Genomic DNA, 25,894 nt, shown 5'->3' with positions numbered 1-25,894 from the left:
TGGGTTCATCTGGGTTGCTACTAAATACATTTGGAAGTGATGAGCAACAAAGTAATCCTTGTGCTTAAAGAACTTGGACCTTCAGAAAACCCTGTTAAAACAACAGGCTGAAACTAGCAATGTAAAATATTTGAGTCATTGGATTTAGTAAGATAAATATTTCACTGCAGGAAATATGGTTAAAAAGACATTTTGCCTAGTCTTCAAAATAATGGTATTGTTTGCTGTAGAATTATGCATGATTGCGAGAAAGGCCATTCCTTTCTGGCTAAAAATGGTTAAATAGCCAATATTGACCATTGCAAAAGTTCCTGGCCTTTGTTGAGGACACCAAGTCCTCTGAAACCTTCCATCTAAAAGCAAAGAAACATCAAATACCTTTCAAAGAGGATTTCACTCGAAATGAAAAATATTAAAATTATTAAAATTTAATTCTAAAAAAATTCAACTTATGTTGAGTCATCTACAGAGCATGGATCTGATATGAATCGTCAGCTCTTCCTGACCACCTACCCTACCCCCATCCACTCTCCTCTCTCTCTAATGAGTGTATCATGAGCCCACCATGTGTCCAGCACTGTTCTGGGTGCCAAGGAACCATTTTATTTTGACATCAATTTGGGCTTAAATAACAATGGCAGGACTTGGCTAGAATCGGTTTTGAACCTTGTACCTACCTATGAAAATACAGCTCCAGAGTTAGGTGGGAGTGAGGCTCATAAGCGAAGCCTGGAGCTTACTCTCCTTCCAAAGATATTTCTGGCTCAAGTCTGCACACAGGAACCCTAGCTCACCTTCTACTGTGGCCACCCACACGTTTCTCAGGCCTGCCTAACCCAGGGAGTGAACCATCATTCTGGTTCCCTGAACATGGGCTATTATTCATTGCAACCCAGCAGGAAGCTTCCTTTGGAGGGATTCCCACAGGAGGTATCCCATGGCCTGCCCTTCCCAGTACCAGCTGCCGCTCACACCTGCGGCCTCTCTGGACCAACGGGAGGCTTCAGGGATGCCACCTCTGGGGCATAGACATTTGAGATGACGGCAAGAAGGACAGAACTTGGGCTTACAGGTTGACTGAATCTTCAGGGAGAAGCTTCGCAAGCTTCAGATTGGAGACAGTTTGCTTTTTCATTGATTTTTCTAGAAGCAAGAGAGACAGCAGTGTGGAAGACGATGACTCACATGCTTTTGCTGTACTGCTTCATGTTTCTTTTGCCCACAGAGTCCTGCAGGACATTATGCCAGGTAAGAAAAGGGAAGTGGGAGGAGGAATGAGCGGGAAAACAAATGGAAATGCATAGCCATCAGTTAGGGGGCCCTAGTTACCTGTGCTCAAGTGGAGGGGGAAGGCAGTGGTCTAGCCAGAAGAAGTTGCAAAGATAGGTATCCAAAATCCATTTGAGTTAATAGCCTCAAACTATTTTCCCTTTGATTTTTTTTTTTATGAGTTCTTGAGATGAGGCTCAAATGATTTGAGGTTGATAAAGTTTGTTTTTTTTTTTTTTCGTATCCTTTGATGGTGAAGATTTTCATTGTTCATAACCAGGGGGGTGCTACTTCTGTGGAAGCACCTGAAAATGTGGGGGTGGTAAGCGGTGTCATGTGACTGGGAGATATTTAATGGCAGTTAGTGGGCAGGACCTAGGAATGGTCTGGCTCAATGAAGCTTGTCCTACCCAAAATGAGATCTCTTTGAGAATCCTGATAATGAACCCAATGGATGGGCTGGGGGGAGCAATGAGTCACTCAGATAGTCAAGGCTTAAGGAAGGTTTAACTGGGATGAAGTCTGTAGCAATGTACTCGTTGTAAGTTTTGTGGGGCAGTGAGCCCTATGATGCTCTCTAGAATATTTTCCCTCATACCATAAGTCATTTTAATGTCCTTAATGGTTACTTAGTTAAAATAAGGTGTGGAGGATCATTGAGATAGATAGATGGATAGAAAGACATAAAACTACTTTGATATTCTTGGGAACAGTGTATTATTATTGGACTACAAGATCTGGAAGGGAGATTTGAGATCAACTGGTAAAGCTCCATCTCTTACACGAGAGAGGAAACTGAGACCCATATGGTGGAATGTAATTTTCTTGAGGTTTCATACCTATCCAGCCAGAGGACTTAGGTAGGACCTTTGTTTCTTCAGATTCTGTTTCTTGCACTTTCCATTGTATTATGTCCCTTCTTAGCAAAAGTCTCCTTAGGAAAGAAAGATTTTGGAAATTCTTTGTAGGAGTTTCCAAATTATAATCATTTAAGGAGTTTTCTCCACGACTCCCCTCCTCCCCAGCCCTGAGCTGGTACCTTGCTTCTGGGACAGTTAAGACTCCTTCAGAAAGACTTCTCCCGGAAAGTATCCTGACCCCACAGCTTCGTTCTCCTTTCCCCTTCCTTTGCTCATCCCTATTTTCCTATAAAACAGAACTTAGAGAGTAGACAGAGCCTGGGATGTTTGTTTTGTTTTCTTGGTTATTGAGGATCACCTTATGAACATTCTGTCCTTTTCTTCTCAACCCACCAGTTACTGGATGCTGAGCTTCTGGGTGCTACCCCTCTCCTGACCTCCCTTCTCACTCAGCATCTTCTCAGGCTTGGCAGATCACAGGTTCCCAAAGGGTTCTTTTTATAGTATTCTGTTGAAGATTGCAGATGTCTAAAGTTGAAGGGGCTCATATCAGAGGCCACCCTAGAAGTGAAATGTCCAGGAGGAGTTGGATGTGGATGTGTTTTAGCAAGTTAATTGGGAAGAAGTGAATCAGGTCCTTCACTTAAGAAGGCAGAGTTTCCAGAATTCCTTGCAAATAGAACACCGTGGTCCTCTGCCCACATATCTGATTAATAAAATGTGACTTCATAGGATTCTGTTTAATGGGCCACCAGTTATCCAGAATTATTCACTTTGAAATGCTTTATTGTGGTATTAGAGGCCATGGACCTCTCAAGATGGGCTGAGGACATCAATTCCCCACAACCTACAACCTTCTCTGCCGTCTCCACTTGCACCTGGGCTGACTTGGTGGAAAAGACAGTGTCATAGGATTGAGAAGAGTTGAGTTCTAGACTTAGCTCTAAGAGGAACCCCCTGCGTGACCTCAGGAAAGTTGTCTTATCTATTGAAGACTCACCTTCCTTACCTATGTACTAAGAATGTCTTTCAAAATGCAAAAAACTGCCATTTTAGTATTCTTGCTGGGTCAAAATCCTTTAAGTCTTCCAGGTATATAATAAGGCTTGGATCTCTAGACTGAAATGAGAAGTCATTTTACATCAGTGCTCTGAAGGACATTGTATTTCGTGAATCCTCGGTGATACCTTCTTCACCTTGGACAGACCCTAAAATGCTCAATTCAGATCCTCCATAAATTCTTATTGGTAGAGACAATGGAAGATTCGGGCTTGTTTCTTGATAACAGAGAGAGAAACAATATTGTGAAGAAGAAAGGGGCATGAACTCCATCGGTTACTCACATAGCTAAGTCACTGAGTTTCTAGGTCCTTCCCTAGTGGTTTAGTTCTTGGAATGCAAGTTGGAGAATTGGACCATGGCTCTTCCCAGCTACTGGAGAGCAAGCTTCTGGCACAAAACCAGGAGATTTCAGTCTCTCTATGCACACACACAAACACACATATGTACATATGGTGGTATATACATACATGTTAATATGCACATGTACACATATGTGTGAGACAGAGAACTAGCTACGTAGGGAGATATAAGAGACATGATACACAACCCATGTTCTTAAGGAACATATAGTTTAACCAGGAAGATAATATGTGCATATAAAAATGGTTAGATAGTAAATAGCAGGGAGGTGAGTATATGCATATATATGAAACACTGAATGTGTGTTATGGAGATATAAATAATAAATCCTATGGAAGCCAGAGAGAGAAGGATGTATCATTTAGAACTGGATCAGGAAAGATTTCTTGGAAGGGACAAATTTGAGCTTTGTATGTGTTACATATTCAGTAGGCCTTTATTCAGAGAGTAATAATGGGAGCTAAATCTTAAATACCACTCACAATATTCCAGGCCCCTTTCTAAGTGTTTTCCTTAGGATGATATCATTCATTCTTCATGAACGTGCTCTGCGGTATCACACAATTAGAATACTATCATTCTTACCCTACTTTAAGGATGAGGGAACTGAGCTCAGAGAGATCAACTTTTCCAAGGTCTCAAGTGGTAGTATTGGGATTTGAACCCAGGTGGTCTGTTCCCAGAGTACAGCCCTTGACCACAATGTGATACTGCTTCTCATTGAAGGATCCAGTCTGATATGAATGGGTAGGATGGAGAGGGATTTTTAATCAGGAGAGGTGGGAAGTGCTCATGATAGGGGGAAGCCAGATTTGAAGGGAGATCCCTTGAGGAACTGGAATACAAAATTACAAATATAAAATTAAGGGAAAAGTGAATGTCTACTTAAATTGAGGAAAACAATTACAATAAATTTCAAATTTTACAACAAATTGAGAAATGCTAAAGAGTTTTACATTCAGCAATTACTCAGCATTATTCAGTAATAAACCCAGTAAAATCAGTAAAATCACAATATTTTTATTAATAATAAAAGATGCCCACATCTTTTCCTCTACATTTTTGGCAACATATTTGATTGCCAATAATTTTATAATTTTTTTTCTATAGAGAAGATAGAAAACTTGTTCAGTTTTTCCTCTAGCATTGCTAATCAAATTTGTCTTTTATTATGGCTAGTTTAGAAAAATATCTTTCAGCTTCTCCTTTCATTATTAGTAATGTCATTTAAATATGTAAGACTATTGTCAACTGTGGGGAAAGTGTCTAACAAGTTTCTTTCAAATATGAGCTGCAAGGTATCCAGAACACTTAGAATTTTCTCACTCTGACTCATTGTAAATACTGTTTTTTAAAAATTGTAAATACTGTAAAATGAATGTCACTTATTTGTTGATGTCCTCATTGTAATATGGAAATGACTGCAAATTTCATAAATGTATCCTATTAAATTCAAAGTAGATGGATCCCCAATTCAACTTATACTTGTCCAGATTCCATAAAGAGCTACACCCTCTCTAATACTATCTATCCAAAATGGGGGAGAGTGTGAAGGAAGGAAAGGTAGAGTGGCCAAAAAAGTGGTCTGAACAGAAGATGGTTAAGCTGTTTTGCCTTTGGGAATTCAATAAAATATATGATTGTGTGAACACATTGTTAGACCCTCTCTCAGGGCTTTGAAGAGGCCCATACAAGCAAGGGATTCCAAAGCTTCATCTCTGTTAACTTCCACTTAAGTCCATCTCTGCTCATGGTGTATTTCTTGGATAGAATGCTGGTCCTTCTTGTTGGAGAGGAAGGAGGGCTCCTGCCGAGTCTCCACCAGAGAGAAAGCCATCCACACTGATCACAAAATGGGGCCATGGGGACGTACTTCATGGTCTCAGCTTTTGGTGGCGTCCTGGCATCAGAGATGATTCAGATGTGGAAATTGGTCTGTGACTAAAGTGGATCATTGGGCTGGCATCACAACAATTAGTTTTCATGTGGATTTTGATTTTCCCTTTCTAGGTTGCCAACAAAAGCAAAGAGAAGATGTCTGCCAGGCCACATGGTACGTTGGCAGTGATTAGTGATCAAATGGAAATTTTTGTTTATTGTAACAGAGAACCAGGCTCAGCCCTCTCTTGATGGCATGACAGATGGGACGGCTTAATGGCTCGCATTTGGACTCTTTAGTCATCTCATATTAAGTCTTACCTTTGACCCCTGCTCCCCTCTCCTCCCAACACCCTCTGCACTATCCTGGCCGGAGAATTCTTTGCCTTAAACTCTTTCGCTGACCCAGTCCAGCCTGGAGCAGTGGCCCGAGCAGGTTTGGGAAAACTCTTGGGTGACATGACTCGTTATGAAGTTCTGGAGCTGGGAGCTTTCTCACAGAACACGGGGTGCTGTGGCTCCCATACTGTGTTCTGGGGAGCTGGAGGAGTTTGAGGGAACTGTGGAGTGTGAGAGACCTCATGGACTGAACATGGGCTCTTCCTTGTCACTTCAAAAGGGGAAGTTCCCCTTTTATCTGTTTTGTTTGTCTGAGTTCTGGATGAGATTTTGTTGGAGGGTGCCTGGGTGGCTCAGTGGGTTAAAGCCTCTGCCTTCAGCTCAGGTCATGATCTCAGGGTCCTAGGATCGAGTCCCGCATTGAGCTCTCTGCTCAGCAGGGAGCCTGCTTCCTCTTCTCTCTCTGCGTGCCTCTCTTCTTACTTGTGATCTCTGTCAAACAAATAAATAATAAAAAAAAAACCTTAAAAAAAAAAGATGGGAATCCTAGATTTAAAAAAAAAAAGATTTTGTTGGAGACAACAGGTGTTCGTCACTGAAATAGATGACGATCACTGATCTACTTCAAACATCCTCCAGTTTGAGAAAATACATCTGATGTACATGGGGCTTGATGTGCCCTCAGTGTGCTGACGCCTTGGTGATTGGCTCACGCGGTACAGAGCCCCAAGATCTCCATCTGATGTCAATACTTTTTATTCCTCCAGGTATATGTGATGGTGTCTGTGTGGACAATTCCCACTGCAGCCAACCTTGCCCTCCAGACACTCAGGGAAATACGGGATTTTTATGCAGGCAAAAGAAATGGCACAAGATCACTGAAACCTGCCGGACTCTTAATGCCTTCAACATCTTTGAGGTAATATCCTTTCTCTCACACGCAGAGGGGAGACCCAATTAACAATGCATAGTGCAGTCAATAAGAGAGAGAGGAAGCAATACGCAGGGCTGGTAGGTGAGTGCATTTGTACATGAATACATAAACACCTACTCATTTTCTCTCTCTGCGCAAGAATGGAGGTTCTAACTTTGGGCATCTGAAAGTTTGTGCTCTGGGCTCCCACACGCTTCATGATACAAAGGAACCTGATCCTCAGGTCAGAGCTAGAAGAACTGTGGAGAATGATCACAGCTTATTTCTCCATCTTTGCTCTTAGCTCTTTGCTACAAAGCATCGGGCCTCAAGGTACCTTTCTCTGACTAGCAGCATTGGCTGCCCTGAGAACTTCTATTTATTTATTTTTTAAAAGATTTTATTTATTTATTTGACAGAGATAGAGTGAGAGAGCACACAAGCAGGGGGAGGGGGAGGCAAAGGGAGATGGAGAAGCAGAGTAGGGAGTCCGATACAGGGAGTTGATCCCAGGACCCTGGGATCATAACCCGAGCGGAAGGCAGATGCGTAAGGACTGAGCCATCCAGGCGCTCCTACCCTGAGAACTTTCAGATATGCAGGCCTCACTCCGGACCTGTTGAATCTGAAGCTGTAGGTTATCAAGGCCCCCAGGTGATTTCTGTGGTCAGTGAAGCATGAGACACAAGCTGGCCGCAAGGGAAGGCCTTCATCATCAAACAGATAAACCTATTTTCATACATACTTAAGTAATGACACACTTTTAAAGACCAAATTTTGATAAATAAAATCAGGTGAAATATTATTTCTTCTCTTTTTGTTTCTTCACTCTTCTTCTCATAGGGGCTTCACCTTTCTGACATTCAGCTCCTGATTCCTTCAGATGAGTCAATACCTTCACATCTCTTTGGTCCTAGGGAACATCTCTATTTGGTTATTTTAAGGGGGATCAGGGAGAACACCAGTGGATGCTATACTTGAAGTCCCCAACCAGTCTTCAAAAGGCTGCCTGCCTCAGGATGTCCATCACTGGATGCACCCCTAATTTGAGGAATCTGGGCAATGATAAACACAGAGACCCATGTACCATATGTTTTAATATCTAAATGCTTTAAGTCAAGCTCCCAGACTGCTACGTAAAATATGTTCTGCTGGTGTCCCATCAGATTTTATCCTGACCCTCAAGGGTGGTGGAAAGCCAAGGTCACATGCTCATAACCCTGAAAACCGGTATCCTGTTGCCACCTCGCAGGCCTAGTGATGAGCATACTAGTGGCGTGGTCCATCATGTAGCACAGACTTAGAGAAGAGGCCATGCGGGCCCTGGAAGTGGGCTTGGGGTTGCTGAGCAGGGAATTTGAGTGTCTAGATGCAGGGACATGAGTTCTGAGTAGGCATATCCTCTAGGCCCACAGTCTCTTTGTCTTGTGAAGGGGCAGGCGAGAAGATGCCAGAAAGGGGTCCTCTTAAGTAAGGGTTGGCAGTTTTTTTTTTCTGTAAAGGGCCAGATAATTAATATTTAATCCCTGTGGGTCAAAGGGTCTCTATTGTGGGAATTCAACTCTGCCATTGTGGCAGGAAAGCAGCCTTAGACAATACTTCAATAATAAGCAGACTGGCTCCCAATAAAACTTTATTTACGAAAAACAGGCTGCCAGTCAGGGGCCACGTTCCCTTCCCTTGTTCTGAAGGCAGAACCTGAATCTGCGGGAGATACTCTTTATCACTATCTTCAGTCATTCTTTTGTGTTGGCGTCAGCTGATTCATCCAAATCTAGTCCAGAATTTCTATGTTTAAAATATGTTTAGTAAAAATAGGCTTAAATGACACTAGAAATTTATCAGTTGCCCAAGACACATATACGGTATATATGCACAGAAGGGGTCTGAAGTGGTATGCTAAAGATAACATGTGTTCACTGGAGGGGGAGGGTTTAGCAACAGGCAGCTGGCAAGCTGGAACTTGGGTTTTTCTGTTCGTATATGTTGGTAATGGGGCAAATTACTCCATAGCAAATGTGACTATGAAAATATAAAATTGACAAACATTTTGCAATGTACAATTGCGTGATAAGGGTGTCCTAAAGTTAATTAAAGGTACTTTCATATTCAAAACAAAAGTAACCCAATACAAACTTTCTTTTTGACCTTTCTTAGACAAATTCATATTCAGTTCAACCATTCGGAGGGAATACTGTAATAAAAGAATATGCCAGAAAATCTGAGACCATCACAGACATGCTGATGCAAAAGTGTCCGGAGGATTTGTCCTGTGTACTCAGGAACATTCGGCAGTCTCCCCGGCTCCCAGGAAACATCGCTGTCATTGTGCAGCTCCTACACAACATATCCACGGTGCTATCGACAGGTGTCGATGAAGTGAAGATGCAGGTGAGTGGCCTTGACTTGGTAGAATGACATTTTGGTGGAAAGGAATGCAGCTTCGCTGGAGTATTCTGTGGGCTTTTTGGGGTCTTTCCCATCAGTGTCTGTAATGCCTGGCATAGCAAGTGCTCAATAAATGTTCACCACAGAATAAACAAAGGAAAACGGAAAAGGTGAACACAACCAGTACATGTTTAGATACCCAACTTCTTTGGGTGCTGCGTCTGACGCAGGGATAAGCTTGCGCAATGTATAGTTTGGCTACTGAAAACCTCTAAGAACTATTCTGGTTCCTGCAGAGGAAGACTTTTCCTACTTTTACTTGTGAGTCAGAACAGGATGCTAAAGTAGAAATTAAGCAAATGCAAAGAATACAGCCATACGAGTCTGCTGCAGAAGTGTGAACTGGGCCTGGATTCATTTCTTTTACTTTCAATCTCTGAGGCAGAGGAGAAAAAGGAGGTTCAGCCTCTGGCGTCAGATTTCAATTTGCTATGTTCCTGTCCAGGGTCCTGCACACAATTGGGACTTAATAGATATTTGTTGCAAGATTGGGTATTCCGAGCAGGGTGGGCAAGTGGCTGGCTTCACCACGGTGTGAAGGGGAAGTGCTGATATCAGTGAGATTGGGGAAGGATGCACACTTGCCTGCCTCCCAGGGAGACTCTTCATGCATGACATGAGGCCAATTCCTTCCTTGCGCTATTCTCCAGCTCAGACTTTGTTGGCCTGCCAGTACCCTGGGGATCTCATTACGAGGCTGATTCTGATTCACTAGGTCTGGGGTGGGCCCTGAGAGTTCCCAGGGGATGCCTATGCAACTGGCTGGAGGACCTCACTTTATAAAAGCAAATCCTGACTGTCCTGGCAGATTGGGGAAGTGGCTCAGTACCAATTCTGGTTCTTCATTGGCAGAGTTACAGTATCATGGCCAACCACATCCTCAACAGCAAAAGCATCTCAAACTGGACCTTCATCCCTGAAAGAAACAGCAGCTGTGTCCTGCTACACTCGGTCAATTCCTTTGCAAGAAAGCTATCTATAAATAAGTATCCCATTGACATATCAGATGTCTTCATTCATACTATGGGCACCACCATATCCCAAGACAATGCTGGGAAGAATTTCACTTTTTCAATGAGAATTAACGACATGGGCAGTGAGATCACTGGGCGGGTGCTGATTGGTAGAGATGAACTTCAGAAGGTGCCTGCTCCTTCCCGGGCCGTCAGCATTGCATTTCCGACTCTTGGGGCCATCCTAGAAGCCAGTCTTGTGGAGAACGTTACCGTCAATGGGCTCGTCTTGTCTGTCATTTTGCCCAAGGAACTTAAAAGAATCTCATTGATTTTTGAAAAGATCAGCAAGTCGGAGGAGAGGAGGACACAGTGTGTTGGCTGGCACTCCCTGGAGAGCAGATGGGACCAGCAGGCCTGTCAAATAATTCAAGAAAACACCCAGCAAGCTGTTTGCAAATGCAGGCCAAGCAGGTTATTTACCTCCTTCTCCATTCTCATGGCACCCCACATCTTGGAGAGCCCGATCCTGACTCATATCACGTACATAGGGCTGGGCATTTCCATCTGCAGCTTGGTCCTTTGCTTGGTCATTGAGGTCTTGGTCTGGGGCCAAGTGACAAAGACAGAGATCTCATATTTACGCCATGTGTGCATCGCCAACATCGCTGCCACCTTGCTGATGGCTGACGTGTGGTTTGTTGTGGCTTCCTTTCTTAGTGGTCCTGTGACACACCACAGCGGATGTGTGGCAGCAACGTTTTTTGTTCATTTCTTTTACCTTTCTGTGTTTTTCTGGATGCTGGCCAAGGCACTCCTTATCCTCTATGGAATCATGATTGTTTTCCATACAGTGCCCAAATCGGTTTTGGTGGCTGCTCTCTTTTCAGTTGGCTATGGGTGCCCTTTGCTCATTGCTGCTGTCACAGTTGCTGCCACCGAGCCCAGCAAAGGCTACCTACGGCCTGAGGCCTGCTGGCTCAACTGGGACATGACCAAGGCCCTCCTGGCCTTTGTGGTCCCAGCCCTGGCCATCGTGGTCGTAAACCTGATCACAGTCACACTGGTGATTGTCAAGACCCAGCGAGCCGCCATTGGCAGTTCCATGTTCCAGGAAGTGAGAGCCATTGTGAGAATCAGTAAGAATATTGCTATCCTCACACCGCTGCTGGGCCTGACGTGGGGATTCGGGATAGCCACTGTCATCGATGATAGCAACCTGGCCTTCCACATCATCTTCTCCTTGCTCAATGCGTTCCAGGTAAGTCTAGGTTCTACTGACCCAGTACTAAGGGAGAGAATTCAGGAAGATTTGTCATCAGGAGCTTCTGCAATTGTATTTGTGAAAGACAATGGACTTGGGGTAGCATAGTGAGTCAGGAAATAAGCTTTTTCCCCAGAAAGGTCTGGGTTCAAATCTTGATTCTCTCACTTACTAATGTGTAATGTTCTCTTGGGATATTTGTTTAACTTTTCTGAGCCACGTTTTTCTCACTTTTAAGATGGGTATAATACTGCCCACCTTATAGGGTGTTAGGAAAATGAAATAAAACATTGGGAAAGCACCAAGTACCAAAATTACCTAAAGATTATAAATAGCACAACAGTGAGGCTGAACTGCTTCTGTTTAGAAATTAAACACCACCACTTCCCCCAAATCTAGGTACCTAACTGGAGATAATAAAATGTGCACCTTTATTATATTTCTTTCCATTTGGAATTTTTAGTTCCCATTGGAAATCTTCTTATTTTAATGAAGCAAGTCATACAAAACAGTATTAAAGATAAATAGTTTCCCTTCTCTTCTCTCACCTCTATGAATTAAACAATGTTCACAGTTTCATGTGTCTCCTTGCCAAATCTTTATGCTTATATACAATATATTTTGACATAATATAGGGGTTAAGATATATATTATTATGCACCGTATTTTTTCACTTAAAAATACATGGTAGCCTCTTAGTAGATAACTGTGTATAAATATGTCTCCTTATTGGCTGCATAGTAGTTATTCCATATTCAGTAATCCCTTACTTGACTGAAATTTGTTTTTTTTTTTCATTTTTTTCCTGTCACTATGTACCAATGTGCCAAAGTTTATCATATTGAATGTTAAATACATAGATAAGAATTAACTGATAAGAAAACGTTTGTTTTTCTAATGACCTTTAAAATAATCCTTCTTTCTGAATGTAGACTTATTTGAAAATAAATGTTTTACCTGGTGGATAATAGAGATTTGAAGTCAAATATTTTCTCTTTCAAAATTTAAATAGAATGATTTCATTTTACAATAAGCATTTTGATGCCTTGGCAAACAAGGTTAATAATAATAGAGGTGCCTCATAATTTGACTCTGTATTTATGCATTTCTACAAAAAAACATGTTTTATATAGCTTTTACCCAAGTTTATGCAGCTAGTCACGGACAGGGCTGGTTTAACCACCTAGCGTTCTCAAATTTCTGATCAGCATATCCCATGGCTGTTTGTCAGGAGCCCTTAAAGAGTTCATGTATCTACTCCTCTGCATTTCCCTTTCCTTGTCTCCCCAGGTGTCCTCTTGCCTGTGAGTTTTGGTCTGGACTAGGCTGTGAGCATTTGCATTTTGGTACCATGAGCTCCTTTACCTATCATGATAAGATCAATTTGTAATTTCCACTCAGTTTCTGCCTTGACTCCTGCCGAGGAGGGTGGAGCTCGTCTAAATGCCAGCACCGATGGATGTGAGAAGCTGAGCCTGGGGTGTGGATAAAGGGTAGACACTGGCTCAGGCTCTAGGCACTGGTGTGCTGTAAGGTGGTTTGTCCTGTCTCCAGAGAAATGACTTCTATTTTCAGGAGTTTGGCAAGCTGACCTCATTAAAAATTAAATATGCAAACTTGTAATTAAATAAAACAAAGGTTTTGTGTGAGGTCCTACGTCCTCAAAATACATTAATTCCTAATTATTTGTCTACATTTTCCTAAGCTCGTGAGGTTATTTTCATCTATTATGTCTGTACGGTGGACACGCTGTATAATAATGTGCCCATCCCTTCCTAACTCCACATTTGGTGACATTGCATTGCTAGATTTAAATCAGCCAGTGTGGGAGTATTTAACCACAGAGACAGGCAAATGCTACAAATTAGTAGAGCTGGTTATGGCTATTTACCAGCACATCAGTGGGCCAAGGCATCCTTGGGATGCCCAGTGTGGGAGGAGAGCAAGGGGAGCCCTCCATCAGCTGACGTGGGGGAACACAATCAAGCAAGAGGAAGGAAGCAGAACTAGCAGAGTCTTAGGATGAGGGGCAGGTGGTACTGATGGAGTGGACAGAGAAGAGATACCCCTGAACACACTGTAGGGCCCAGAAGATGTAGGAGAAAGACTTTCCTGGAGGTTTCCTGGTCCTAGCCCTGTGGGAGCACCTCCACTGGTTTTAAAGCTCAACTGCCCCCTTTGCTGGGGAAATATTAGTTGCTGACTTGACTGCACACTTTATAACCTGCAACTCCTGGTTGGTATCTTCTCTTGTATTTACTGAGAGTAACTGTGGGCTGGGTAAGGTTTGGAGACCCCCTTATAGTTGTTTTAGTAGGAGAAATGTAAATGTCTTATTCCATTTGGGCTACTGTAACAAAAACACCATAGATTGTGTGGCTTATACATAACAGAGATTTATTTTTCACAGTTTTGGAGGCTGGCAAGTCCAAGGTCAAGGCATACACAAATGCAGTGTTTGGAGAGAGCCTGCTTCCTGCCTCATAGACGGATAGCCATCTTGCTATAACATCACATAGCAGGACAGGCAAGGGAGTTTTCTGGGGTCTCTTTTGTAATGGCACTAATCCCTTTCATGAGTGCCCCACCTTCATGACCTAATTACCTCCCAAAAGCATGCCTTTAAATACCTTCACATTGGGCATTAGGATTTAGCAGATAAATTTTGGCGGGGAGAAGGAACATTCCTTCCGTAAAGCATGTATTTTAAAATTTGGGAGAACACCTTGAGATTTATCTGCTCCAATTGTGGTTTATCTACCAAAGAAGCTGCTACCAGTGAATTTTTATCAATCAGATACTAAACCCTTGATTAATAATTTATCCAGATTTTCTGAATGATATTTTGTGTAACTTTTCCCAAGGTGGGACCAATGAAAAGTGATCCTAGTGGAATATTTCCCAGTTACACTGTATTTATGAGTAAGATAAATGACTGTACAAATGCAGGTTGCATAATAAAGCTGTTAAACACACACACACAGATGTAGACATAGACATACACACAAATAAATATACAGAGACACCACATTTATTGAGTATTTTGTGTCAGGCATTATGCTAAGCATTGCAGATGTGAATATACTTAGTTTAGCCATGAGAATTGAAAACCTTATATGGAGAGAAATTCCTCTTTGTCCTTTAGCCATAGGAATGTACTTTTTAGAGGAAACAGGCTAAAATCATGGTTTCTAGGTATTTAAAAAATTTAAATCCTAAGCAAAATTCATAGAGATTCCGATTTAAAATGTATCCATTGTACCAAAAAAAGGCCTGGGTATACATGTCCCAAGCATTTTTATACAAATGACACTTTGCAACCTAATGGCCCATGACATCCATGACATTTTCTTGGTAGATACAGTGACAGATTTCAACAGTTATCTTGTAGGCTAAGCGTGTCACACAGAAAAGCAATCTCACAGAAGGTCTCCAAGCTTTGAAGTGCTTGCTGGACTGGCTGAATGGATAGGTATATTTGGTATGTTTAGGGGAATGGATGAGCTATATGGGCAGCACCAATGCCTGTGAAATCTTCCACGTCTCAGTTAAGCTTTTTTACAAATAGAGGTAGCAGTGGGTTTGGTATCATTCCCATTGAGGACCACCGGGTTGCAACATCTTTATGGTGCCATTTATATTAAAACCATGTGTCTTAATAGACATCTGCCTATTATAAGCCTAATATAAGGCTTCATGTTCAATTATGAAATTGAGGGTGATGCCTTGTTAATCAAAAGTCATGAGCTCAGTTCTCTTCTCAGGTGAGCCAGGACCTGCATAACCACACTTTCAGGAGAAACTGTCTAATGAATGCTGCAATTTATCACATTTTCAAAATTGAATCTCTGAGTTTCTTTCTCCTTGTCTGGAAATGGGACAAATACTTTTCCTTCCTTCTTCAGGGGAGTGTTTTGGGACAACTCAAATGGACTATACCTATAGAGGAACAGCTTCCTTTTGACTTTCATGGTGTCTGACTTTGTATGGATGGTAAGGGATCTGTGATCTAAATGATTCCCTCCATGTTATCCTATTTGGAGCATCTGTTTCTGAGCACACGTTATGTGCTTAGAAGCTCAATCTGTTTTGGGTCTTAGTCTTCTGAGGGTCCATGCGCTTGACTTCCTTTGTGAGTTTTATAACAATCTTTGGTTGTGGATGGGGGAAGGAGGTTGAGAGTGTTAACAGAAGCTGAGCATAGTTGCTTTTGATATTTTTTCTATGGAAGTTTCTTTGATTATAATTTGTCCAAGGACTGCGAGGACTGCTGTCTATGACCTAACATATTCTCTGATACCTGCTCAGACTATTATAGTCTGGTGAGCTCCTGATAAATGCAAAACACTTTTATTTTAACCAGTTGAAAAAGAAAGTCCCATCGTCTGGTATGGATCCTGGACCTTGGTCTGCTTGATTTTCTGAGGTTTCCCCAGTGTCTGGCATGAGGCTGGCACATGGAAGATGCTTAATCAGTATTCATCGAATGGATGAATCTAGGTGCTGTGACCGTAAGAGAGTCAAAATTTTATTAAATTGTTTTTGATTTTATTTATTTATTTATTTTAGCCAGAATAGAAACTGATGAGTACTGGTATTTAAAATGGCTAAATGGCTCTTCTTCCCTCTTCTGTGTTTCTCAGGGCTTCTTCATCTTGGTGTTTGGAACAATCCTGGACCCAAAGGTATCACAAATCCTTCTTTCTTTTGTTTTCCCCCATGGTCCATACTTGGCTCTGAAATCCTCACTTGTAAAGACCACTTACTGAGCGTCTCCGACCTCCGTCATTTGTGCGGACACTTGCACACGGCATCACTCTTCTTTATGATACAAGTAAAATCTACCATCTGGCAAACTCCTGCGGAGCTAAGCATTGCATATACATTAGCTCTAGTCCTTAAAACAATCTTGGGTATTCTTATTTTCAGTTTTATGGATGTGGACCGTGAAACTCAGAGTGATTAAACTTGCCCGTGAGCTCTACAGAAACCAACTCTAACAAGCTGAAACAGAAAGAGGATTGATTAAATCTCACAAGATCAACTTCGGGAAGGTCTTTCTGGCTTGGAGACTTGAGGCTACACCCAAGGAACAAATTCCCAATCCAGAGACAGAACTAGACACCTGTGATCCTCCCCACTTCCCTGGGTACAGATAGCACAGCTCAGCAGGCCCATGTCAGGCAGCAGATGCTGAACTAGACTTGCTGCTCCTGTTGTCCTGTAGATCACCTCGATCTTGCTTGTTGGGATCCACTGGCACCTGCTTCTTTGTCCTGTCATGTCTGATTGGCTGAGTCCAGGTCACGTGGCTGGATCTCCACTGCAAGGGAGGTCAGGACAGTGAGTTCCACCTTAAAGAGCTGTAGACTCTGGGAAGGGAATTTTCCAAGTACAGATGTATGTGTGTAGGTGGTAAGTGGTGAAAACAGAGGAAAGCTAAACAAATGAATAGAATATCAAATGTTTACTCAGCCTTCTAAGATCACTCTCTTTCCTTTATACTATGCTGCCTCCTGAGTGAGCAAAGTAATCAACTCTCTCAAGTGTAGAAGCAAACACCTTCGCTGCAGGGTTGATTTTTTAATTAATTATTATTAATTAGTTAATTCCATTATTAAGTTAATAGCTGAGATTTATGAAAGAGGCATTTCACACTGGTCCCTTCATTTTGTTATGAGGATACCATATCGACTAAATAAAAATTATTTAGAAGTGGTAGAAGATTGGTGTTTCAGTCTTTCTATTTCCGGTACAAACTTTGCACCACTGGGAGACATCCTTAAGTCTCAGGAACCCAGATCCCCCAAAAGGAATGCAGAGATTATGATGATTTTCCTGCCTATTCTGCTCCATCCTGGTAAAGAACAAATGTGATTTTGTTAAGTGAAAATACACAGAAAGCATTTAAGGTAGTACACAGTTGTATATCAAGTGATTTTTTTAAATTAATCATAATACCACAACTAGTGTTTATTGTCAAAACAGAAGCAGCATTATTATTTATTAATTTACCAGGTGTTACGAGGTGTGCAAAGAACGCTAAGACCTAGAACTTTCTATGAAGATCAAAACCTCTTACATTTAATATTCTAACGTAAAAGGTCAAGACTCAAAGATGTCACAGGACCGTACATGATTAACTGACATAAAAATCTTCACAGATTTTTTTTAGGATCAGTAAAAAGTAATGAGCATATGTCCCCAGATGTGTTTATTATCAATTTACAAAGTATGTATTTTGCATGTTTTGAAACATGAATTTTAAAAAAGATGAGAAAAAAGGAAATGTAAATAGAAGCTCTAGGTTGTCTCCCCATATCCCTGTGGACCCTTGAGTGCACAGCCCCAAGCCCTGGGGAGTGCTTCTCCTCCTTTGGATGCCGTGTGTGACAAAGCATATTGTATTTTCTGGGAAGCATGAAGTCACTTGGAGCTGGAGAGGTTTGGTACCCATTAACTGGGAAGACAGAACTAACTATAAGTCCTCAGAATGTGAATAACATTTTATGAAGTGGAAGGGAAGAGGAAATAGAAATAAGACAGTGCCTGCATTCAGCAGGAGACATGTAGGGAAATTGACAAGTTGGTTTGGAGTGTGGGGACATAAAGCCAAGTCTCAGTTCTTCTCAGTAGTCAACTGACTTTGGGTGTCACCTCGACTACTAATCTTAATGTCCTCTGTTGTAAAATGGACATAATAGTATCTATTTTATAGGATTATTTCTTGAATAAAATGAGATGACAGGCATGAAAAGTGTTTTTTTAAAGATATATGAATATAAAACTAAATATAATGTAAGAAACAAAGTATATTTGATACATTAATAAATTACTTAATATAGGGGCTCCTGGGTGGCTCAGTTGGTTAAGTATCTGTCTTGGGCTCAGGTCATGATCCCAGGGTCCTGGGATAGAGCCTTGCATTGGGCTCCCTGCTCCACAGGAAGCCCGCTTCTCCCTCTCCCTCTTCCTCTGCCTGCCACTCCCCCTGCTTGTGTTCTCTCTGTCTGTCAAACAGATAAATAAAATCTTTAAAAAAAATTACTTAATATATAAATATGCCATATTAGCATTATACTGTGTTAATTTATATTATTATATATCATGTTATTATATATTATTTATAACATTAATACATAAACATGTTTTATTAGTATATTATATGTATTTCTATTATATTATATTAGCATTAATATACTGTATATAATCATATATATTATTTAATATGTATTAAATATATTTATATTTTATATGTATATTTATGTTAAATCTATTTAATATATATTTAACATACACAATATAATTGTTATTTGTTATTCTTATTTTCTTTATTCCATGGACTTTTGCTATGTTGCATAGGATTCTGTTTTTTAACTATGGATTGGCATCCAGAAAAGGTTGTTTTCTTTTTTAAAGATTTTATTTATTTACGAGAGAGAGCATGAGCAGGGGCTGAGGGGCAGAGGGGCAGAGGGGCAGAGGGGCTGAAGGGCAGAGGGAGAGAGAGAAGCAGGCTCCCTCCCCACTGAGCAGGGAGCCCGATGCAGGTTTCCATCCCAAGACCCCGGGATCATGACCTGAGCCGAAGGCAGACACTTAACCACCTGAGCCACCCTGGTGCCCCTCGAAAAGGGAGTTCAAATAACAGACAAGCCACAGGAAATGTCTAACTATCAAGTGCTCCAAAAATCTGCTACCAAAGCGAAATCAAAGATTCCTCAAACTTGTGGCAAACTGTATTTCTTAGGCACGGGGGTTCACGCTTCAGGCCTCTGAATAGGCGTCTCCTGTGCTAGCCTCACCTTCCTGTGTCTCTACCTCTCCCCACCTTTTCCTGAAGCGTTCCTCTGAGTTACGGACCCCTCCACATCCCAGCAACAGGGTCAGGCTGGTAACCCACTTTCTCCCCACAGTGTTGGCCTGGCCTGTGCATCTGTGTTGACTTTCATAATCTTTTAATTCTTAACTCCTTTTGTTCTCTATCCAGATAAGAGAAGCTTTAAAGAGTCGAGTAACTTCTGCAAAATGGAGCTCCAGACTATCTGAGGTAAAGCCTGCATACTCATTATTGCATGTGGCATGTTGCTAAAGCAGTCCCCCTAATTCTGTGGATTCCGAAGTGTTCCGTGAGCACTTCTTTGACCTGTTCAGATTCCTTTGGGGGTTGTGGCATCCATAGAGAGGAAAGCAGACTATGTGCATTTAGAGGAGAGTGGACAGGCAGGGAGTGGGGGTGGGGGGTTGTTTCGGGGGGGGCAGACTTCAACCCAGGCAGCAGGAGAGCAAGCCCATGCAGAAGCAGAGAAATGAGAGAAGAAAATCTCATCTTCTTGGGACCGCCTGCTCTTTCCCTCCGACTCTAGTTGGCAGAACTGCAAACAAAGCGAGGAAGTCCAGGGAAACAAATTCTGATGCTGCACAAACAAAGAACCTCCTAGTAGCTTGATTTTCAAGAGGGGCTGGCCGCCATGGTTACCGGAGTTGTAAAGGAAGGCTGGGGCCGGCTCAGTGGTGTTGTAGAGAAGGATCTACAGTCTAGGAGTACACACGCCCTTGACCTTCACTTGCACAGTGCAGAAACCGTGTATTGTTATGCCAAGGTTCCACCCCTCAGCTGTTCTGAGGGAGGGAAATATGGAAAGTGTTTGAATGGCAGCAAGAGGGACTTTGAGGTTGGCACAGGGGGCGTTTCCCAATCACAAGAGAAAAGGCAATCTAGAGTTTTCCAGGCCGACATTGGGTAGGATCCATATCCATGGTTGGGCGGACAGCCCGTGGCCCAAGTAGCAGCACTGTCCCACCCTATATCCCTCAGCCCTGTCCCACCCTATATCCCTTGACTTGCTGGTCTCTCTCTTTTGATTTCTGTCACCCTCCCTTGACCTCCCCTCCTTTCTTTTCCCTTTATTTTCCCATCTCTATTGCTGCTACTCCTACCCGAACTTGGTCCTTGGTTTGCAAACTCTGGGGATTGTTGGTCTCTCCATTGCCTTTCCAGCTGAAATGTTAAAAAGCTACAATTTATTGAGACTAAACATCAATCATGATTTAAAACAGTGGATCTCAACCTTAGCCAAAGACTGGAGTCAAGTGGGAAGTTTCAAAACATGTTGCCTGAGTCCCACCCCTGCAGAGTCTCATTGGATTGGTCTGTGGTGTGTCTGGGAACTTTAGGAGCCCCCCTGATGGTTCTCATGTCTTCGAGGCTGGGACCCTCTCATCCTGAAGTCCCTAGCATTATACATATTTGCCTCTAACCAGCCTGCTTGGCAAAAGTACCCCCACCACCTCACTGGTCTGCCTGGTCCCCTCAGGAGAGTTTGGGCTCTTGCAACCCCTTCCAGTCTGGCTCTGCTCCTTTCTGATGTGATTTCAGTACCCACTGGTCCAGCCACACAGGGCTAGTCTGCCCTTCAGTACTATCCAGAAATAGTCATTAGGCCCATTTCTCTTTGTGTTTTTACCTAAAAGATAAGTCAGGATTATACCCAGAACTTTATTTTTAGTTTGTTGGTTGTTGGAGTCCATGGTTTTCAATGCTGGCAGCACCTTAGAAACATGTAGAGAGCTTTTTAAAAAACAAATACTGTGTACACCCAAGAAAATTTAAACCAGGCACTCTTGGGGTAGGGCTTGTCACTTAAAAAATTTTTTTAATTAAATTTAATTTTTTTAATTTAAAAAAATTTTAAAAATATTTTATTTACTTGAGAGAGAGAGAGAGAGCATGAGCATGGAGGAGAGGGAGAAGCAGGCTCCCTGTGATCAGGGAACTCGATGTGGGGCTTGATCCCAGGACCCTGAGATCATGAACTGGGCTGAAGGCAGATGCTTAACTGACTGAGCCACCCAGGTGCCCCACTTTTTTTAAATTTTAATTTTTTTAAACTCCCCAGTAATTCTGATGAGCTGCCAGGGCTAAGCACCATGGGTCTGGGGAACCCGGTAAATTTATCCTAACTTTTTGCAATCCTTCTTCTGCCCACAAGCTTTAGGCTGTTTCTAGTCAGTATTATGTCCTCCTCAGAGGAAGTAGGCTTATTATCTGTCCTCTCTCCTGGTGAGTAGACCTGAGTAGACCTAAGTAGACCTCTCTGTGCAGCAACCTCTCCTCGTAGTACCTGCTTGTGGGGTGTCAGTCCCCGCTCTCCAGACCCAGGATACAGAGATGTGCTTGTCTGTGTTCATTTTACATCCACTGTGGCGTGGTCTATGCTCATGTGGAGATCATTCTACCTGCGAGTTAATGCATTATCTGTCCTAAGCAACATTTCCGTAAAACACGAGGCTATTTTAGACTCAGGTACATTATAAAAGGATGACTGTAACATGGAAGGTTCCAGTAGGCCAGCTGAGAAGTGCTATTTGAGGGCTAGGAGGCATTCTAGTGTTGCTCTGTCTCACCAGGCCACTCGCTTGTCTCGTCCCGCCTTCCTCTCCCCACGAGCACCCCCCAGGCCCCCAGGAGAGATATCCAGGCCAGGTGGGTGGAGGACGTCTCACAGGGGCCTGTTCCTATGTTATCAGCAGTGCTAATATAAAGAAGGAGGGGTTGGAGAGAAAGGATACAATCAGTAGCTGTAGGTCACCATTCTGTGTGCTTTGAATATTTGTGATAATCGCAAGTGGACTACTAATGATTAAGTGCAATTACACTTTTGTTGTCGACAGAACCTTTCTACTGATTTCTCCTGTCACCCCACCAAAGCGCCAAGCTAACCAACCTGGCCATACTCCTAACTTGGGAGGTGAGTGCGAAGGAAGGGTGTTCTCAAAGACATACCATCCGGATGACATTTCTTTTAAAAACATCACAGTGTGAGTTGTTGTAACTAAGAATGATTTCTTTCTTGATTGAAAGGATTCTTACACAACCCATTCTCATCTGGTATGGTTAGAGTTATGTTCACACTTCTTCTAATGGTTTCACTACTGAAATTTTTGTTGTTGCTGTTAAACAGTGAGGTGTATCTGAGAATGGTTATAAGTTAGCCTGACTGAATTTCAGTGGAGAGGGAACAGAGATGCCAGTTCTATGTGGCTGCAGTCCCCCTCTTGCATTCCCCATCCCCAGGGCGTGAGACCAACAATATCTCCACATATCCCACTGTGGCCCCTCTCTTTCCCTAGTGTGAAAAGACCAAGGAATGATCATAAACACTGTCTGTGAGAGGTTTCAGGGATAATGTCGAAGTTAATTCACTTTTGAGGTAATGTCTGAGAGACAGAGACATCGAAACAGAGGAAAGGGGGAAATAGAAGTACGGAGACACTGAGGGGCGTGGTGACTCTGGATTGTAAGAGAGCCACCTAGATATGTGGACATGAGCAGACAAGTCTGCTAATCCTCCCTACCCATTTCTCTATAGATCTATAGAGAGAAGATCAGACAGGGAGATGGAGACACCCACCACAGGATACCCCATTCACAGGGTGTCAGGGAGAAGCAGAGAGAGGCCAAGCGTTCCCGAGAGAGACCCAGAAAATACAGAAACAGAGATTTATACAGAAACACATAGAGAGTGACAGAGACAGAGCAGAGAGAGATGCAGAGAGAGAGGCGCTTGGATATCTAGACCAAGCCTCCCTCCCCCAGCCCAATATATCAGGGCTCCAGTAAGGGGCTGTGGCTGAGACCTTCTGCGGCAGCCCAGGGCCTTGTACAAAGAAAGGGGGCATTTCCAAGAGGAAAAGAAGTGGTCCAGCTAACAGAAGGACAAGGTTTGTAACTCAGCATTTGTAGGCAACAGAAAACCACCAGCCTGTCCCCTGGCTTCCAGAGTGACTTAAAAGACTCCCACTTGCCAAGGGGATGATACCCAAAGGGGCTTATTGCTCCAGAAAGAGTGAGCCTGTAATGCAGCTGTTGTGAGGCTTTGGGGTCTCACTGCTTGTACATTAAAGTTGTGATTTTTCTGTTCTTGACAAGGTCATACGTTCCAGGAATGGCAGAGCCCCAGGAAAAATGTGCTTCTTCCTGTCTTCTTGCCTCTGGGGAGTATGAAGGAAGCCTCCCATGGCGCGGTGCTGATGAAGCGTGTATGAAGTATGGGAAGGATGGAAGGCCGCTCTGTCTAAGCTGTTCTGCACTGCTCAACATTTCTCTCCAACAACTGTCAACATGCATATATATATATCATACGCATATGTATATATACCAACATGCATATATATATATATGTATATACACACACATATATATATAGACACCATGCCAGGCATCCCCAAGGGAAGAAGAAGATAAGATGGGCCGAAGCAGGACCTTGGTCCTTTTGGAGCCTCCAGCTCCATGCTGTTGGGCCATGTTTATCCTCAGGAAGAGAGTCTGCTTCATCTTGGCAAAGATGGCCAGGGATGTCACCTGACTGGTTTCTGTGGGTTGTTAAGGGAGGCGCCCTCATGAATAGTCACCAACAGTTGGGCTGACTCTAAGTAGGTCATTGCTGGTTCTTTGTACAAAAGGAATCCAACTGCTAGCATTGTCCACCTGTCCATATTTAAATGGATTACACTGTTAGCTCAGCTTGGCTTGAATACAACTTGGCCGTGAGCCAAGGAAAAACATAGAGCTTTTGAACCAGAAAGATGCTCATTGTAAGTGAAGGAGCTTGGAGACTGGCGTGATGGACCACAGCTAATCCAGGCTTGAGCCAGAGCTGGACACCCAAGTCTGCAGACCTCCAGCTCTGAACTTTCTCCGCAAGACACAGAACTGCCGAGGGACTCTGTCTACTCTGATGATGTAAGATTAACCCTCACCAACAATATGTTTTTTTGAAACCATTGATGAGGAAGGGAGACTATCATATTTCAAGTACAGAGCTGCTCATTTTCTTTACCTTGTAGGTAAACAAATTCGACGTCAAATAAGGGGCCATGGACAGGTGAGCAGTACAATAGGTAGAAGCCCCTTTGCAGGGGCAGGGAAGCTCCTTTGCAAAGCAAGCATTCAGGTTGCTGCATCAGAAGAAAATGAGTGGCTAAAGGAAAAGAGGGCAGTGAATAGCCTCTAATTATCCTACCAAGAATCCAGTGTTAAATGATGTTACATTACAAAAGGGAAAGTGAGACACACTTTGTGAATGAGTGGGGTCTCTATCTTTTTTACTGTAAAAAACTTTCTCTAAGTAAGGAAGCTAGAAAAAAGCAAAAAATACAATAAAAAAAAAGCCAGTAAGAAGGTAGAAGGATACACCGACTTGCAGAGTAAATCATCTTTCAAGTGGCATTGCTTCGCTTGCGACAACAGTCACATTTTTCCTCAAATGAAGTCAGAAAGGATTTTAATTTGACATCTCCCTAGTTATTTCTGTTGAGTCTCTTCCAGGGAAGGGAGTGGGGCAGGCACAGTCTTGGTTTTCAGAATGCAGAGATCTCAGTACAGAGAAATGGGACTTACCCAGAGTCAATATGTTGAAGTGAGGACGGAAACTCATGAAGTCAAATTGTTACAGGATTAGAAATCTAGAAAAACTTTAGAAAAGACTGCGTCCAATGACCCCATTTTATAGATGGGAACTCTGAGCATGAATAAGAGAGAGAGATTGGTATTTCATCTGTATTGTGCATTAAGCACGAAACAGTCCCATCTTGGATGAAAGCATGCTCCACTCAGATGTAGAACACTTCCTGGGATGGGATGGCAGTAAAGGCTTTCTTTATTACGATTATTATGAACAAAGAAAGAGCCCATGGATGCTAAGAGAAACTCCAGAAGTTTGTGGAAATCCCTCAAAGAAGCTGTGCCCTCTCTCCTGCAGCCCACGATCCCGTCTATCCCCTCCTGAAAGATGATTCTGAACGACACGTTTTGGTTGACTGTGGAAGACCCCGAGTGGAGACATACTCCGTGTCCTACTCACACCTCACAGAGGAAATGACCCGGTCGGGTGGCTCAGGGAGAAATTGGTGCTACCAGTGTCTAAGGCAGATTCGTGGTTAGATGCGTAAGACATGATGATTCTTGGGAAAGTTATTTAAGTTCCTTAGATTTTTATTTTCTCACCCATATATTGAAAAAATGGAGTCTACCTCATAGGATTGTTGTAAGATTAAATGACTATGTGTAGATAAAAATACCTAGAAGAGTATTTGGCCATTGAAATGTTAGCTGTTTTTGTTAAAGTATCTGTGAATTCACTTGCAAACACAGGGCCATGGCCTTGTGTGTGAGTTTAGAGATTGACACACTCATGGAAGTTAGTTCATTGAGTTCTAAATAAAAGAAATTAAGCATTTGATTCAGTCCATCCAGCATCGTGAGGATCAGCCAGCAAAATCTGCTGAGCTAACCATCGGACAGTTCTTTGTTCTAGTGTTACCATGTTGTAATACAGACTCTCCTGCCCGGGAAAGACTCCGTGGTTCTATTTAGGGCACATTGTGTCTGAGCTCTGCTTCACTTTTTTGCGCTCTCTCTGAAGTCTTCCCTGATGAGTCCATCCAGAAGTGCTGATGGTCCCCACCTGATTCCTGTAATATTTATAATCTGTGCCACTCACTTTATATTTAGTATTTATTGTGTTTTATTGTTTGCTTTCTGTCT

General features: G+C 42.6%; 1 protein-coding gene across 2 annotated transcripts in view; it reads left to right on the top strand.

Moving 5' to 3' along the window:
* ADGRF2 (adhesion G protein-coupled receptor F2) overlaps nt 1-23,518 on the top strand; it is a 37,716-nt gene extending 14,198 nt beyond the window's left edge. Inside the window, exons 2-10 of one of the 2 annotated variants that reach the window (XM_032861977.1) lie at nt 1,148-1,248; nt 5,562-5,604; nt 6,536-6,687; nt 8,839-9,072; nt 9,982-11,343; nt 15,990-16,031; nt 19,337-19,396; nt 22,021-22,097; nt 23,293-23,518. In XM_032861977.1, the coding sequence (XP_032717868.1) occupies nt 1,177-1,248; nt 5,562-5,604; nt 6,536-6,687; nt 8,839-9,072; nt 9,982-11,343; nt 15,990-16,031; nt 19,337-19,396; nt 22,021-22,068 (2,013 nt within the window). In that variant the 5' untranslated portion in view covers nt 1,148-1,176 and the 3' untranslated portion in view covers nt 22,069-22,097; nt 23,293-23,518. Of the gene's footprint in view, nt 1-1,147; nt 1,249-5,561; nt 5,605-6,535; nt 6,688-8,838; nt 9,073-9,981; nt 11,344-15,989; nt 16,032-19,336; nt 19,397-22,020; nt 22,098-23,278 lie in introns of both variants that reach the window. The other variant, XM_032861978.1, reaches the window with a different exon arrangement.
* The last annotated feature ends 2,376 nt before the right edge of the window (nt 23,519-25,894 follow it).

The sequence above is a fragment of the Lontra canadensis genome, unplaced genomic scaffold, assembly GCF_010015895.1.
Source record: "Lontra canadensis isolate GAN:19392208 unplaced genomic scaffold, GSC_riverotter_1.0 scaffold23, whole genome shotgun sequence".
NCBI lineage: Eukaryota > Metazoa > Chordata > Mammalia > Carnivora > Mustelidae > Lontra > Lontra canadensis.
Note: the sequence above shows the minus strand (reverse complement) of the source record. Positions and strands in the feature narration are given on the sequence as shown.